Below are 14,233 nucleotides of genomic sequence, written 5' to 3' on the forward strand. Positions count from 1 at the left end.
AACAAGAACAATGCAACCAGGTAGCAGTTCAGTGAGTTCCAGACACCAACTCTCTGAGTCACTGGCTGATTTAGGCAGGCAAACTTTATAAAAGCCTGCAATGTTCTTTATTCTGCTTACTTTGGCATTTAACTGTGAACACCTGAGTATGTGTGGTCGCACTCAGAAACCCATAATAAAGTGTGGTCATTTTTTAAAGGTACGTGGAACAAATACAGCTAGATGCCGCAATCCCAAGTGCTGCACTGTAAATTCACATTGATTTCAGTGTGACATTTGAATATAACAAAAGCCCTGCTGAATCAGACCAATAGACCATCAAGCCCATCCTGCCTCATACAGCAGCCAACTAGTTCCTCTGGACAGCCAACAATAGGGTATAGAAGCCAACATCAGAAGAGCCCTGCTGAATCAGACCAGTAGTCTATCTAGTCCAGCATCCTGTCTCACACAGTGGCCAACTAGTTCCTCTGGAGGGCCAACAATAGGGCACAGAGGCTGAGGCCTTCATAAGAACATCAGAAGGGCCCTGCTGGATCAGACCAACAGTTCATCTAGTCCAGCATCTGTCTCACACAGCAGCCAAGCAATTCCTTTGGAGGACCAACAACAGGGCATAGAGGCTGAGGCCTTCATAAGAACATCAAAAGAGCCCTGCTGGATCAGACCAGCGGTCCACCTAGTCCAACATCCTGTCTCACACAGTGGCCAGCCAGTTCCACTGGAGGACCAACAACAGGGCATAGAAGCCAAGGCCTTCATAAGAACATAAGAAGAGCCCTGCTGAGTCTGACCAATAGTCCACCTAGTCCAGCATCCTGGCTTTCACAGTGGCCAACCAGTTCGTCTGGAGGGCAAACAACAGGGCATAGAGGCCGAGACTTTCATTAGAACACAAAAAGAGCAGCAATAGTCCATCTAATCCAGCATACTGACTCTCACAGTGGCCAACCAGTTCCTCGGGAGGGCCAACAACAGGGCACAGAGGCTGAGGCCTTCCCCTGATATTGCCCTCTGGCTCTGGGATTCAGAGGCTTAATGCCTCAGAACACGGAGGTTCCCCTTAGCCACTGTGGCCAGTAGCCATTGATAGACTTATCTAACCCCCTGTGTAGTCTTGTGGACATCACTACCCCCCACTGGCAGCGAATTCCACATTTGAGTCACTCTCTGTGTAAAGTAGCATTTCTTTTTGTCCGTCCTGAACCTCCTGCCCATCAACTTCACTGGATGCCTTCAAGCCCAAGTAGTTGGGAAGAGGGAGGAAAAATTCTCTTTGTCCACTCTCTCCACCTCCACACTAGCTCTCCATTCATTCCATGAATGGCTAAGGAAAGGTGTTTTCCATAATTTAGGCCAATCATGAGAGGGAGGGAATGCATCAGCCAGCATTTGGCTCTCGTGGCCCTTTCTAATTGCCCAGGGTAATGCTGATCACCACTTTGGGGTTAGGAAGGGATTTTTCTCCAGGTCCAGTTGGCCCAGGGGTCCTGTTTGTGTGTGTGTGTTTTCTTCCAGGCATAGATCTGAGGCCACTGAGATAGTGAGGGGGGAGCTGTGAACTTCCTGCATTGCGCAGGGGTTTGGACGAGATAACCCTTGGGGTCCCTTCCAGCTCTATGTTCCTAATGCCTCCATAGCGGATCCCGCAGGCACTGCCCAGCCCCTTAAGCAACAGTTAGTGACTGTGGACTGCCTTGCGCTCACTGAGGTGTGTGAGTAACACTCCTGGAGGCTTCGCGCATGCTGTGAATCGAAAGGCGTGGAAAAGAAGACGGTGCAACGTGACTCACACTCAGGAGTTCTCACTCCCAGAAGGAACTGGGTGGCAGTTTCGTAAGTCTGCATTGTATATGAATCAGGCTGGTGTGGTTTCATCCGGACCATTCATGCGCTAGCTTCGCAAAGCTCTTGCGGAAAATCAAGCATCCCAGAAAACACCACTTGCCTCTGCAGATTCGGAAAAGAAGCCAGGAGAGGGTATGTTGCTAACCCTTCGTGAAACCCAAGCAACCCCAATGTTCCCTGTAAGCTGCAGAGTCTTGCGAGCAAAAATTCTATTTTGTGAGCTGCTTGCATTACAGTTGTGAGCTACTGACATTAAAGTTGTGAGCTGCTGCATAAATGAGTGTGCTCTGGGGCCATTCTTCCTGAGCTAAGACAAAAATGTGTGAGCTGGAGGCTAAAAATCTGTGGGTTAGCTCATGCTCACTCAGCTTAGGGAGAACACTGTTCACAGCACGGTCACATGCATCTTTATCCATTTTTCCCCCTTTGGCTACTTTTTAAAACGAGATACCCAATCCAAAGCTTCCTTAAAACCAGGGCTTTTTTTGTAGCAGGAACTCCTTTGCATATTAGGCCACACACACCCTGATGTAACCAATCCTCCAAGAGCTTCCAGGGCTCTTCTTACAGGGCCTACTGTAAGCTCCAGGAGGATTGGCTACATCAGGGGTGTGTGGCCTAATATGCAAAGAAGTTCCTGCTACAAAAAAGCCCTGCTTAAAACAATATTAAAAACAGCAGCAAAACAGTTATCTTCCCCTTCCCCCTTCCGGCTGTAAATATTTAATGCACAAATTTTGACATTGATGCATTTTTAATATTGGCACAATTAAATCTGCCAGGTGATTAAGTATTAATAGCTCTTAATAAGTGCAACCATCTCGCCTTCCCAACAGGATGGGTTGGAGAGCCGAGGAAAAGGAAGTCCTGTCGCTGCCAGGGTGGAGAGAGACAGACAATGGAATTGCTTAACGCGTTTCAAACTGTCCCCAAAGTTCTATTCGGCCTGTCTGATCGCCGCCTCACCTCTGTGAAGAAAGGAACCGCTGAAGACGCCAACTTGGACGGATGAACAAAATCAAGGAGCGTTTTTAATTAGATGAACGATGACACGTAATTGCATCGACCGAGAAATATATTTAAAGCAGAGGGAGGTGTTTAATTTTTATGCAGGCCTGCGCGGTCACAAATATCTAGGACAGAGGAGATTAAGCAATGGAGGAAAGCAATGCAAACAGAATTCAGTGTATGTGATGAGAGAGGGGTCATGGCTCCATAAGAACATAAAAACATAAGCAATGTTGGATCGGGCCAGTGGCTCATCCAGTCTGACACTCTGTGCCACACAGTGGCCAAAAAACCCAGGTGCCATCAGGAGGTCCACCAGTGGGGACAGGACACTAGAAGCCCTCCCACTGTTGCCCCCCTCAAGCACCAAGAATACAGAGCATCACTGCCCCAGACATACGAACACAAGAGAAGCCATGCTGGATCAGGCCAATGGCCCACCCAGTCCAACTCTCTGTGTCACACAATGGCCAAAAAACCCCAGGTGTTCTCAGGAGGTCCACCAGTGGGGCCAGGACACTAGAAGACCTCCTACTGTGCCCTCAAGCACCCAGAACATAGAGCATCACCTGCCCCAGACAGACAGTTCCATCTATACCTTGTGGCTAATAGCTACTGATGGACCTCTGCTCTTTAAAATGTCTATGCATACAGCTGCCGCCACCTCCTGTGACAGTGAATTCCGTGTGTTAAACACTCTTTTGGTGAAGTACTTCCATTTATCTGTTCTAACCCCACTGCTCAGCAATTTCATTGAGTGCCCACACGTTCTTTTATTATGAGAAAGGGAGAAAAGTACTTTTCTCTCTACCTTCTCTACCCTATGCATAATCTTGTAAACCATGTCACCCCTCAGATGTCATTTCTCCAAGCTAAAGAGCCCCAAGCACTTTAACCTTTCTTAATAGGGAAAGTGTTCCAACCCTTTAATTGTTCTAGTTGCCCTTTTCTGCACTTTTTCTAATGCTATAATATCTTTTTTGAGGTGTGGTGACCAGAATTGTCCTTAGGAAGCTGGATCATATGAACTTACAAAGCTGCCTTCTACTGAATCAGACCCGTGGTCCATCAAAGTCAGCATTGTCTACACAGACTGGCAGCGGCTTTCCAAGGTCTCAAGCTGAGGTTTTTCATGCCTACTTGCTTGGACCCTTTATAGTTGGAGATGCCGGGGATTGAACCTGCTTACCAAGCAGATGCTTTACCACTGAGCCCACCGATCCTGTCTGGAGAATTTAACTAGCTTGTTGAGGACTCTTCAGCAAGAGGGTTACGGGCGGCTTCACACAGATGAAGCTGCCTTGTACTGAATCGGACCCTTGGTCCGTCATGTTCAGTATTGTCTACTCAGACTGGCAGTGGCTCTCCAAGGTTTCAGGCCGAGGTCTTTACCTCACCTGCTGCCTGATCCTTTTAGCTTGAGATGCCGGGGATTGAACCTAGGACCTTCTGCATGCTAAGCAGAGGCTCTGCCACTGAGCCACAGCCCTTTCCCATCACCCTTAGGCCAAATGTTCACATGACTTTCCAGAAATTACTCAGAATATTCAGTCCAAAGCCTTCCAATCAGTCCTCAAGTCTGACACTGAAAAGATTGTGCACATTATTTCTTTATTGTGCTGGGACAGAACTGCCATTTCATTGCTGTTTAAACTGGTTTGGTGGCTCACTTGGGGACAAAAAAACCCCCTTTCCACATCTCTCCACATATTCATATTTTTGCTTATTGCCATGATCTGCCTCCTTCTCTTTTTCCAGCTTCTCATGAATACGCTCAAACTTGACTCGAATATATATTTTCTAAGAGCATTTCCGGGAACATCTTTAAGAGAGACTGGAAATTAAAACCTTACTTTCTCTCTGACAAGTTATTTACTGCTTCTTTTGCAGCTGAAAAACCATCTGCTGGTGTGCCGATCCGTACTCGGCAGCCAGAAAGGATGCTTTTCTAAACGGATATGCCAGAAAAAGTTGTAAAAGCTGGAATTGCTGCTGTTTTGCGGCAGGTCTGACCTGAAACAAGATCTGATCTCAAATCCCAGCTTGCCTTGAAACGTTATATGCCCCTCACCTCCGCTTGCTAGAACAGAATCACCTGGAAGGGTTGTATTCCCTAAGATATCAACAACCGAGTCATCAGTACAGTAACTTGGAATTCCCAGAGATTTCATTACAATTTACTTTTATATAAATATGCATGAAGAAGAAGCAGCAGCATTGCAGTTTTATACCCCGCCCTTCTCCCTGAATCAGAGACTCAGGGTGGCTTACAATAGCCTATATCTTCTCCCCCCACAACAGACACCCTGTGAGGTGGGTGGGGGTGAGAGAGCTCTCACAACAGCTGTCCTTTCAAAGACAACTCTTGCGAGAGCTGTGGCTGACCCAAGGCCATTCCAGCAGCTGCAAGTGGAGGAGTGGGGAATCAAACCCAGTTCTTCCAGATAAGAGTCCGTGCACTTAACCACTACACCAAACTGGCCATGAAGTCATGGCTTAAGAGCTGGTATAGCCTAGACAATGTGTTATAGTGTTATAGTATGTGTTATAGTATGGGTTCTAGATTCAAGTCTCCTCTCTGCCACTGATTTACTAGGGTGGTCTTAGTCAAGTCGCTCTGCCTCAGTTTTGTGTCTGCAAAGTTGAGGGTTATGGTAATAAGACAGGCCTGCCTGGAGAAGTTTATTCTTAGGCTTAAAGTAAAGAAGTGTTTGTAAATCCCTTTAAAGAGCAAAAGTGTTGTAGAAGCAAGCATGTGTTTTAATGTCACCTGGACTTCTAAAATAAAGGGCTTGTCGGATACACATAATTAGCAGGGCTTTTTTGTAGCAGGAACTCCTTTGCATATTAGGCCACGCACCCTTGATGTAGCCAGTCCTCCTGGAGCTCACAGTAGACCCTATACTAAGAGCCCTATAAACTTTTGGAGGATTGGCTACATCAGGGGTGTGTGCAATATGCAAAGGAGTTCCTGTTACAAAAAGAGCCCTGCACACAAGGTATTTTGTCTCCAGACAAGAGTTAGAGGTGTGTGTGTGTGGGGGGGGAGAGATAGAGTGACTTAGGAGAAGAATGAAAAGTAGGCAAGCATTGACCTGCAGGGGTCTGACCCAAAGCCCAACTGATCTAGCTTCCTCTATTAATCCTCCGCCATTCACTTTTTTGCAGTTAACTGAGAAAAAAACCTGACACTGGTGCAGGGCCTTTTTTTTGTAGTAGGAGCTCCTTTGCATATTAGCCTACACCCCCTTGATGTAGCCAATCCTCCAAGGGCTTACAGGGCTCTTTGTACAGGGCCCACTGTAAGCTCTTGGAGGATTGTCTACATCAGGGGTGTGTGGCCTAATATGCAAAAGAGTCCCTGCTACAAAAAAAAAAAAAGCCCTGCACTGATGTAACTCCAGGACATTTCTCCATCATCTGTTCACACAACACCTTCAGTAAACAGCAAGTGATCAACCTTAAGAGGCCTTGGGAATTCCTTTTAATTGAACCTTGATAATTTTGTGCACACCTATCAGTAGGACAGCATTCTCAGGATGTACAGAATTTTTAAAAATATGAACACTGCCAATGAGAAAAAAAACTCTATTCGCCTGCATCAAGGCCTAATAAGGACCGGACCGGTTTACTGCTTTCCAGGAGCTGCAGAACGGCTGGGGAACAGTTAGATTTGAGTCCTCCTTAGAGACTGTAGGAGGATTTTAGGGGTCCAGGCCTCTGCCTGGGGTCCCCAGCCCCGTTAGGGTTCTTTTCTGTGGGTGACTGCAGTCTGGCCAGGGAAAGTGACACAGAGAGAACAGTTGCCTTTACCTAAAAGTATTTATTAATCCTAAAACCATACACAAGTAATGTTCAGTAGCATATGTTCAACATAAATACCCCATCGCATATAGAAAATCTCAATGGCTGATCTAGAGTAGAGGTTGCCAACCTCCAGGTGGTGTAAATAAAAAACCGCTAAGAGACACCATAAATTTTAAACAACCAGACAGTGTAATGTAGAGGTCAGTGGTGTTCTGACCAAGCTTGTACATAGCACTTCAAATAAACAAAAGCATGTAGCGAAAAAGATAATCACAGAGGACAGTTCAAAAACAGACTTTCCCATCACAAAGGAGTTACAACATTCCAGTACTTAGACATGTAACAGATATGTTTTGAACCTTGTTGGTCTTCTATGAATGTATTGTAAAGATTGTGTTCCAGTGATAAATAAGCCTCCAAACCGAAGAAAGACGGATGAAACATCTTGATATCTAGAACAGATGTCTTTAGAAGGGCTTCCTTTAGTTCTATGAATATTGTTACTCCTTTATGATTGGAAATACTGTTTCTGAACGGTCTTATGTGAATATCTTTATGCTACATGCTCTTGTTTATTTGAAGTTCTATGTGCAAGCTTGGTCAGAACACCACTAATTTCTACATTAGACTGGTTGTTTAGAATTTATGGTGTCTCTTAACCGTTTTTTATTTACACAGCTGTACGCTAAGATCCTATAGTTTTGCTAACCTCCATGTGGTGGCTGGAGATCTGCTATTACAACGGATCCCCAAACAACAGAGATCAGTTCACTTGGAGAAAATGGCCGCTTTGGAAATTGGACTCCACCCTCCGGAGGCTCCATCTCCAAAATCTCCAGGTATTTCCCAATCCAGAGCTGGCAACCCTACGTACACTTCAGAAAGAACGAGGACTATTCCTGGACTGTGGACCGAGATCTCCCTCAAGCCTAGGTGGGGTGTTGGCCAAACAGCCTCAAACAAAGCCCAAAGCCTCCTTTTTATTCTCTTTTCAGCCAAAAGGAATCAAGGAAGGAGTTGACTAAAAACGTAGAAGAAGAAGACTGCAGATTTATACCCCGCCCTTCTATCTGAATCAGAGACTCAGAGTGTCTTACAATCTCCTATATCTTCCTCCCCCACAACAGACACCCTGTGGGGTGGGTGGGGCTGAGAAGGCTCTCACAGCAGCTGCCCTTTCAAGGACAACCTCTGCCAGAGCTATGGCTGACCCAAGGCCATTCCAGCAGGTGCAAGTGGAGGAGTGGGGAATCAAACCCGGTTCTCCCAGATAAGAGTCCACCCACTTAACCACTACATCAAACTGTACCAGACTTGCCAAATACTAGCCCATCCTAAGTTGATAAGATGAACTTTTGCTGGCATGAACTTCTTCCCCAGATATGTTTTATTAACTGAGATGTCCAAAAGACCTAGACGGATACGTTTGGGCTTTGGAGCCTGAAACTTGGAAGGCTGGGGAAGGTCAGATATTTTTTCCTCCCATTTTCAAACTTTATTGATGTTAAACAGGATACAACACAATATTACTTGGGAGAAGGGAAGTGGAGCAGTAAGTGATCAAAACAAAAAGGCTTAGCATAGAATCCGGTGCGCACATATTACATCGAATACGATCAATTATTACAACTTAGACTGTGAAGTATTTCAGTATTTCCAAAACACATATCAAGGCAAGTAAAGTTAGGAAAAAATTGGAAAATAATTCCAGAAATAGACAAATAGAAGGTCAGATATGGATCTGGGCAAAGGCGAAGCTTTCATTGTTATGCCTCGGCTGCCAGCAAAAGAGCAAAGGCTTATGGGATTACAGAATCGAAGCAGCAGTTAGCTATAGCAAGTCCTTACATAGCATAGAATAGACTAGGCCCAGGCTCACTCAAGCCCCAAAATTCTGCCACAGAGATGAGGAGGAGATTGGATTTATACCCTGCCCCGTGGTGGAGAGTGGTAAAGCTGCAGTACTGTGGTCTGAACTCTCTGCTCACGACCTGAGCTCAATTCCGGCGGAAGCTGGATTCAGGTAGGCAGCCAAGGTTGACTCAGCCTTCCGTCCTTCCGAGGTCAGTAAAATGAGTACCCAGCTTGCTGGGGGGAAAGTGTAAAAGACTGGGGAAGGCAATGGCGAACTACCCCGTAAAAAGTCTGCCGTGAAAACGTTGTGAAAGCAATGTCATCCCAGAGTTGGAAACGACCGGTGCTTGCACAGGGAACCTTTCCTTTTCCTTTCCTTCACTCTGAGTCTCAAGAGGCTTATAATCTCCTTCCCTTCCTCTCCCCACAACAGACACCCTGTGAAGCAGGTGGGGCTGAGAGGGGTCTTTTGAGAACTGCGACTGACCCAGTCACTCAGCTGGCTGCATGTGGAGAAGTAGGGAATCGAACCCAGTTCTCCCAGATTAGAGTCTGCACACTTAATCAGGGTGTAAGCTTTTGGGAGTCCACCTTCTGACTAGGATCAAAGGACTCTGATCTACACTTCTACTCTGCCAAACTTGCTTAATGTAAGAGCCACGTGGAATAAACGTCAGATGTTTGAGAGCCTCAAGACATGAGCATCAGATGTTGGGAGGGAGGGAGGGAGGGAGGGAAGGAAGGAAGGAAGGAAGGAAGGAAGGAAGGAAGGAAGGAAGGAAGGAAGGAAGGAAGGAAGGAAGGAAGGAAGGAAGGAAAATCGATTGGAGGAGGGAAGGAGAGGTGGAAATAAAGCAACTTTAACTTTAAATGCATTCTCCAAGCTAGCTAATGGCGTGGCGGATGCTTCGAGAGCCACACAATATGTGTGAAAGAGCCACATGCGGCTCCTGAGCCAAACTTTGGCCGCCCCTGAGATAGACTAACCCGAGTATCCGTCTTGTTCTACTTGCAGACCTTCGCAGCTATCCTCTGAAACAACTGTTGGGAGGGGGGGCAGTTCATCAACAAATGACCTAAGAGCACATTGCAACATTTTGCTTTATAAAGCTGGCAGACATCTCCCTATTTCTTGTTTTATATTTGAGTTTGATGTTTCTGGGCTGGTAACCCCTTCTAAGGTCATTTGGCGGGGGAGATATTGTTATGATATAGTCTTTTACAAATCAGTGACAACGTCCACTGAACCCTTGACAAGTTTTTTCGCTCACAATGGTTGCATGGAGCTGGCTGAGATGTCAAAGGCTTTCTCTTATCTTGGTCTGTGCTGATGCTCTTTTGAGATACTATATGAGCCACCGATTTGACTCATGTTCTGCAAAGTTGGCTGTTGTCCATAAACAACTTCAGATACGTTCCCAACCTATCCAGCACTTTCAAAAGTCTCTCTTCACGTTCTTCTAAATATTCCCCAAATATAATCAGGTCATCCGGATAAACAATGAACGAAGAGCGTATTGTATCCTGAAAGAAGGGGCCATTTCTCAACGGCTGTCCCACCACAATTCTGTATATACGCTTCGTATTTGTTATTACAATGAATGCTAACATCCTAAGTGATGTTTCATCAAGGATTCTTTTTTCTTTCACTGCTGTTGCTGTCGATTGTGCCCAGAGAAAATCTGGAGGCCAGCTCTGCTCCTACGGGGACAGATTTCATGCATTTAAGAATACCTCCTGGTCTGTTCTATTCCTATTTTGCATTGCAGATTATCCTGCCTCCACCCTTATGAATCCAACACTGACTCAGGTACCAGCAAAAGCTAAACATCTCCCCATCTTATTTCTGTTTTCTCCCTAACTTTGAAGCAAAATAAAGAGCTGTGCTCCTCAGGCAGGAAATACACTATCCAATTTGAAAGAATAAAACAGAAACTACAATACATACTTGTAGAGGGAAAAGGAGATGATAATTCAGTTAGTTCCATAATGCTTCCTGGAGATACGATGAATCTTCCAAACACACACACACACACTTCACTTTCCAACTTTGCACACAAATCAAGTCAGCAAGAGGAAGGGAGCTGGTGGCCCTTTTCAGTTACACTAAATATGCAGTCCTGAAAACACTTTTCTGAGAAGGAGCCCCATCAGAAACAGAGAGCTGGAAGGGATCCTCAGGGGTCATCTAGTCCAACCCCCTGAACAATGCAAGAAATTCATAGCTTCCTCTCATCTACCTCACCCCTCCATGACCCCTACTCTAGCTGATCTCTTTAGTGTTCCTCTACCTCAAGGGTGGCCAAACTGTGGCTCGGGAGCCACATGTGGATCTTTCACACATATTGTGCGGTTCTCAAAGCCCCCACCGCCCCATCGGCTGGCCTGGAGAAGGCATTTCTCTCTTTAAATCACTTCTCCAAGCAAAGCCAGCTGGTGGTTTGATTCTCGCATTCTTGCATTTAAAGTTAAAGTTGCTTTCTTTCTAACTTTCTCTCCCTCCCCTGTCTTCTTTTCCTTCCTTCCTGTCTTGTGGCTCTCGAACATCTGACATTCATGTCTTGTGGCTCTTACTTTGACACCCCTGCTCTACCTTCTCCAGATGTAGCCACCACTGGGATCTATTTCCTTGCCCTGTGTCGACAAGCCTGATAACACGCGCACATGCTCCAGAGTTGCCTCCCGGTTCCCACACCTGCCTTGCCTGCCACACCAACCCATGGGACCCAACTCTGCAGGGGAATAGAGGCCTGGAGGACCCCCCTCCTCAAGACCCCCTGCCTGTCAGTATTTCTCCAAGGCCCCCTCTCCACTCCCCACCTCTTCTGCCTCATTCGATTTCCTCACCTGACCGCTCTGACCCGCCTTGCCCGCTTCTTCCCCCCTGCAGTCTAACTTTGCAAACAACAGGACCGGAATCTGGGGGCGGGGAGGCGGAAACGTGCGGCCAGCCCGCTCCGGATCCAGGAGGTGTCGATTTCCCTGCTTTTTAGGGACCTGTTCCCCACCATCCCGGGTCCCTTTTGGCCCAGGCGGCCGCGTCCTCACGTTACCCTCGCCCCTGCCCCAACACACGTGACCCAACTTTACACACACAATTCCTCATCACGTGTCTGTGTTTTGAAGAGGGCTGGCACGGAGGCGGGGAGAGAAAGGGGGAGAGGGGGGCTGCTCTCCCCCTCCCCCTGCCTGCTCCTCCCGTGTTTGCGGAGGGCTGCCCCCCCCCTCTGCTCTTTCCCACCGCGATGCGCCCCTCTCGATGCCTAAGCAGCCCTCCCTCGGCTCCAGCGGGCGGCTGAGCTCCCAGGGAAGCCAGGCACGGGGGCTGCACGTCGGAACGGCCCCGACACGCATCCCAGCCGTTCTCCCTCGGGGGAGGGGGCCGTACCTTTGTGCATGCCGGTGAAGCGGTCCTTGAGGACGGTGAGCTCGTAGATCTTGCCGAACTCCTCGAAGAGGGGCTTGAGGTCGCCCTCCTCCAGGTTGCGCGGGATCTGGCCCACGAAGAGCTTGATGGCATCGTGGTCCTTCATGGCGATGGGGCCGCCTCCTCCTCCTCCTCCGCCGCCGCCGGGCGCCAGCCCGTTCATCCTCCCGCCGCTGTCCGCGGTGCTGAACGGCGCGCTCTCCGCCTGGGGCGGCGGCGGCGGGGGAGGCGGCGGGGGCGGCGGGGGCGGGGGCCCGGGGGGCGCCTGGTGGGGGAGGTGGGGGTGGGGGAGGTGGGGATGGGGCTGCTGCGGCGCCGGCGCCAGCCCGTTGGCCAGAGTAGCCATGATCTGCCCAGCCGCCTCGGCCCGGCCCCGCCCCGGCTCCTGCCTCGCCTGCGCCGGAGCCGGGGAGGGCGATCCCCCCCCCCTTGCACCGCGCTCGGGGCCCCCCTCCCTCCCGCCCGCCCTCCGCTCTCGGCCCCTCCCTCGCCCCTGCCTGCCTCCCTGGCCGGGCCGGCCGCCGCGCGCGCTCCCCTCGCCTCTCGCGCGCCCCCGCCCGCTCCTGGGCCCTGCTGACGTCAGCCCCGGGCTCCGCGCCTCCCCCTGGGCGGGAGGAGGGGGGGGGAGCCGCGGCCAATGGGAGGCCCCCCGCGGGAGAAGCCCGGGAGCGCGCGCCCCCGCCCCTCCTCCCCAGCTGGCCCAGGCAGGCAGCAAAAGGCAACAGTGCAAGCCCACCCAGGCGCGGGGCTTCGGGCACCTACAGAGTGGGGTCCATTGCATTCTATGGGACCATCAGATAGAATGGCCCATAAGGGGGCGTCATTTTTTTAAACCCCCCCCCCCACTCAAAAACCATGTAGATCTGGTTCTGGGAGGGAAGCCTTGGGGGTGCTATGGGGCTTACTCCCGAGAAAGCGGGTGCAGGGCTGCAGTCCTGAAAGGGGGGAGGGGGGGCGCAGCGTTCTGTGTGGCAGGGTGGCCAACCCAGATGATAGTGCCGCTTGGAGGGAGGTTCCCCCCCCCTTTTTTTTTAATCGTTTGTTTACTCCAGGAAGGGGTTTGACACGTGCCGAGAAAGAAAGAGATCTGTGTGTGTATTTGTGTGCGTGTGTGTGTTGAGTCTTAAAAGCCAGATGACACATGCCAGGAAACACACACCAGCGCCCATACGCTTTCAACCTTTCAGAGCATGCGTCAGATCTCTTATTGGGAAGCAGAGATGCGAAGGTGCAGGAAGGGGGGGAAATGGGGGCAAAATCAGGGAAAATGGCAAAGAGGGTGTCCTCCGAAGATCCCTCTTCCCCAGTTTTCCAACAGGAAAGGTGGACATTTCGGAGAGCCCTGAAAAGAAAAGGAATGATGAAATGTTTCCCAGGCATCTCCAGTTCAAAGAACTGACAGTAGGTGCTGTGAAAGACCTCCGCCTGAGACTCTGGAGAGATGCTGCCAGTTGGAGTAGGCAATATTATTGTTGTTGTTGTTATTTTAATGTTATATCCTGTCCTCTCCGCAAGCGGACTCAGACAATACTGAGTTTGATGGACCGAGAGTCTACATTCAGTGTAAGGCAGCTTCATGCATTCCTCTTTCAGAATGAACTGAATGCTCTTTCCATGTTGCTCAGAAGATATAGCATGATTTTTAAATGTAATCTCTAGCGTTAGGCAATGAAAGGCCCTACGGATCTTGTAGATGTATTTTCGAGGATATGTTTAATCTTTAAATGTGACTCCGCTAAGATGCTAGAATATGTAAGACGATACAGTGAAGAGTCCTGTGTTAAGAACGTCAGAAGAGCCCTGTAGGATCAGACCAGTAGTCCATCCAGTCCAGCATTCTGCCCCACACAATGGCCAACAGGCTCCTCTGGATGAGCAACAACAGGGCTTCGGGGCTGAGGCCTTCAGCCATTGCCTCCTCCTGGCTCTGGGATTCAGAGGTTTCCCTCAGTCCCCATGGCAAGTAGCCATCAATAAATCCATCTTCCATGAATCTATCTAATCCCTTTCTAAAGCTGTTTTATTCCTGTGGCCATCACTACATGTGGCAGTGGATTCTACATTTTAATCACTCTTGGTGTAAAGTAGTATTTCCTTTTGTCCGTCCTTAACCTACTGCACGTCAGCTTCATTGGATGCCCTAGTACTGGAGGAGAGGAAGAAAAAAATGATCTTTGTCTGCACTTTCAATGCACAATTTTATAAACCTCCATCGTGCCACCTCCTTAGTTGTCTCTTTTCTAAATGGAAAAGTCCCAGACTCTTCCACCTTTCCTCTTAGGGAAGGTG

The 14,233-nt window shown here is 48.8% G+C and overlaps 1 protein-coding gene across 9 annotated transcripts in view; it reads right to left on the bottom strand.

The window, feature by feature from the left end:
• Nucleotides 1–12,188, bottom strand: part of CELF6 (CUGBP Elav-like family member 6) — a 232,502-nt gene extending 220,314 nt beyond the window's left edge. For 3 of the 9 annotated variants that reach the window (XM_060260021.1, XM_060260022.1, XM_060260020.1), the window contains exon 1: nucleotides 11,906–12,151. In XM_060260021.1, coding sequence (XP_060116004.1) covers nucleotides 11,906–12,107 — 202 coding nt within the window. In that variant the 5' untranslated portion in view covers nucleotides 12,108–12,151. Of the gene's footprint in view, nucleotides 1–11,905 lie in introns of all 9 variants that reach the window. The other 6 variants (XM_060260025.1, XM_060260027.1, XM_060260028.1 and 3 more) reach the window with 4 other exon arrangements.
• Nucleotides 12,189–14,233: the final 2,045 nt, after the last annotated feature.

Source organism: Heteronotia binoei, chromosome 19, assembly GCF_032191835.1.
Source record: "Heteronotia binoei isolate CCM8104 ecotype False Entrance Well chromosome 19, APGP_CSIRO_Hbin_v1, whole genome shotgun sequence".
In the NCBI taxonomy this organism is placed as follows: Eukaryota; Metazoa; Chordata; class Lepidosauria; order Squamata; family Gekkonidae; genus Heteronotia; species Heteronotia binoei.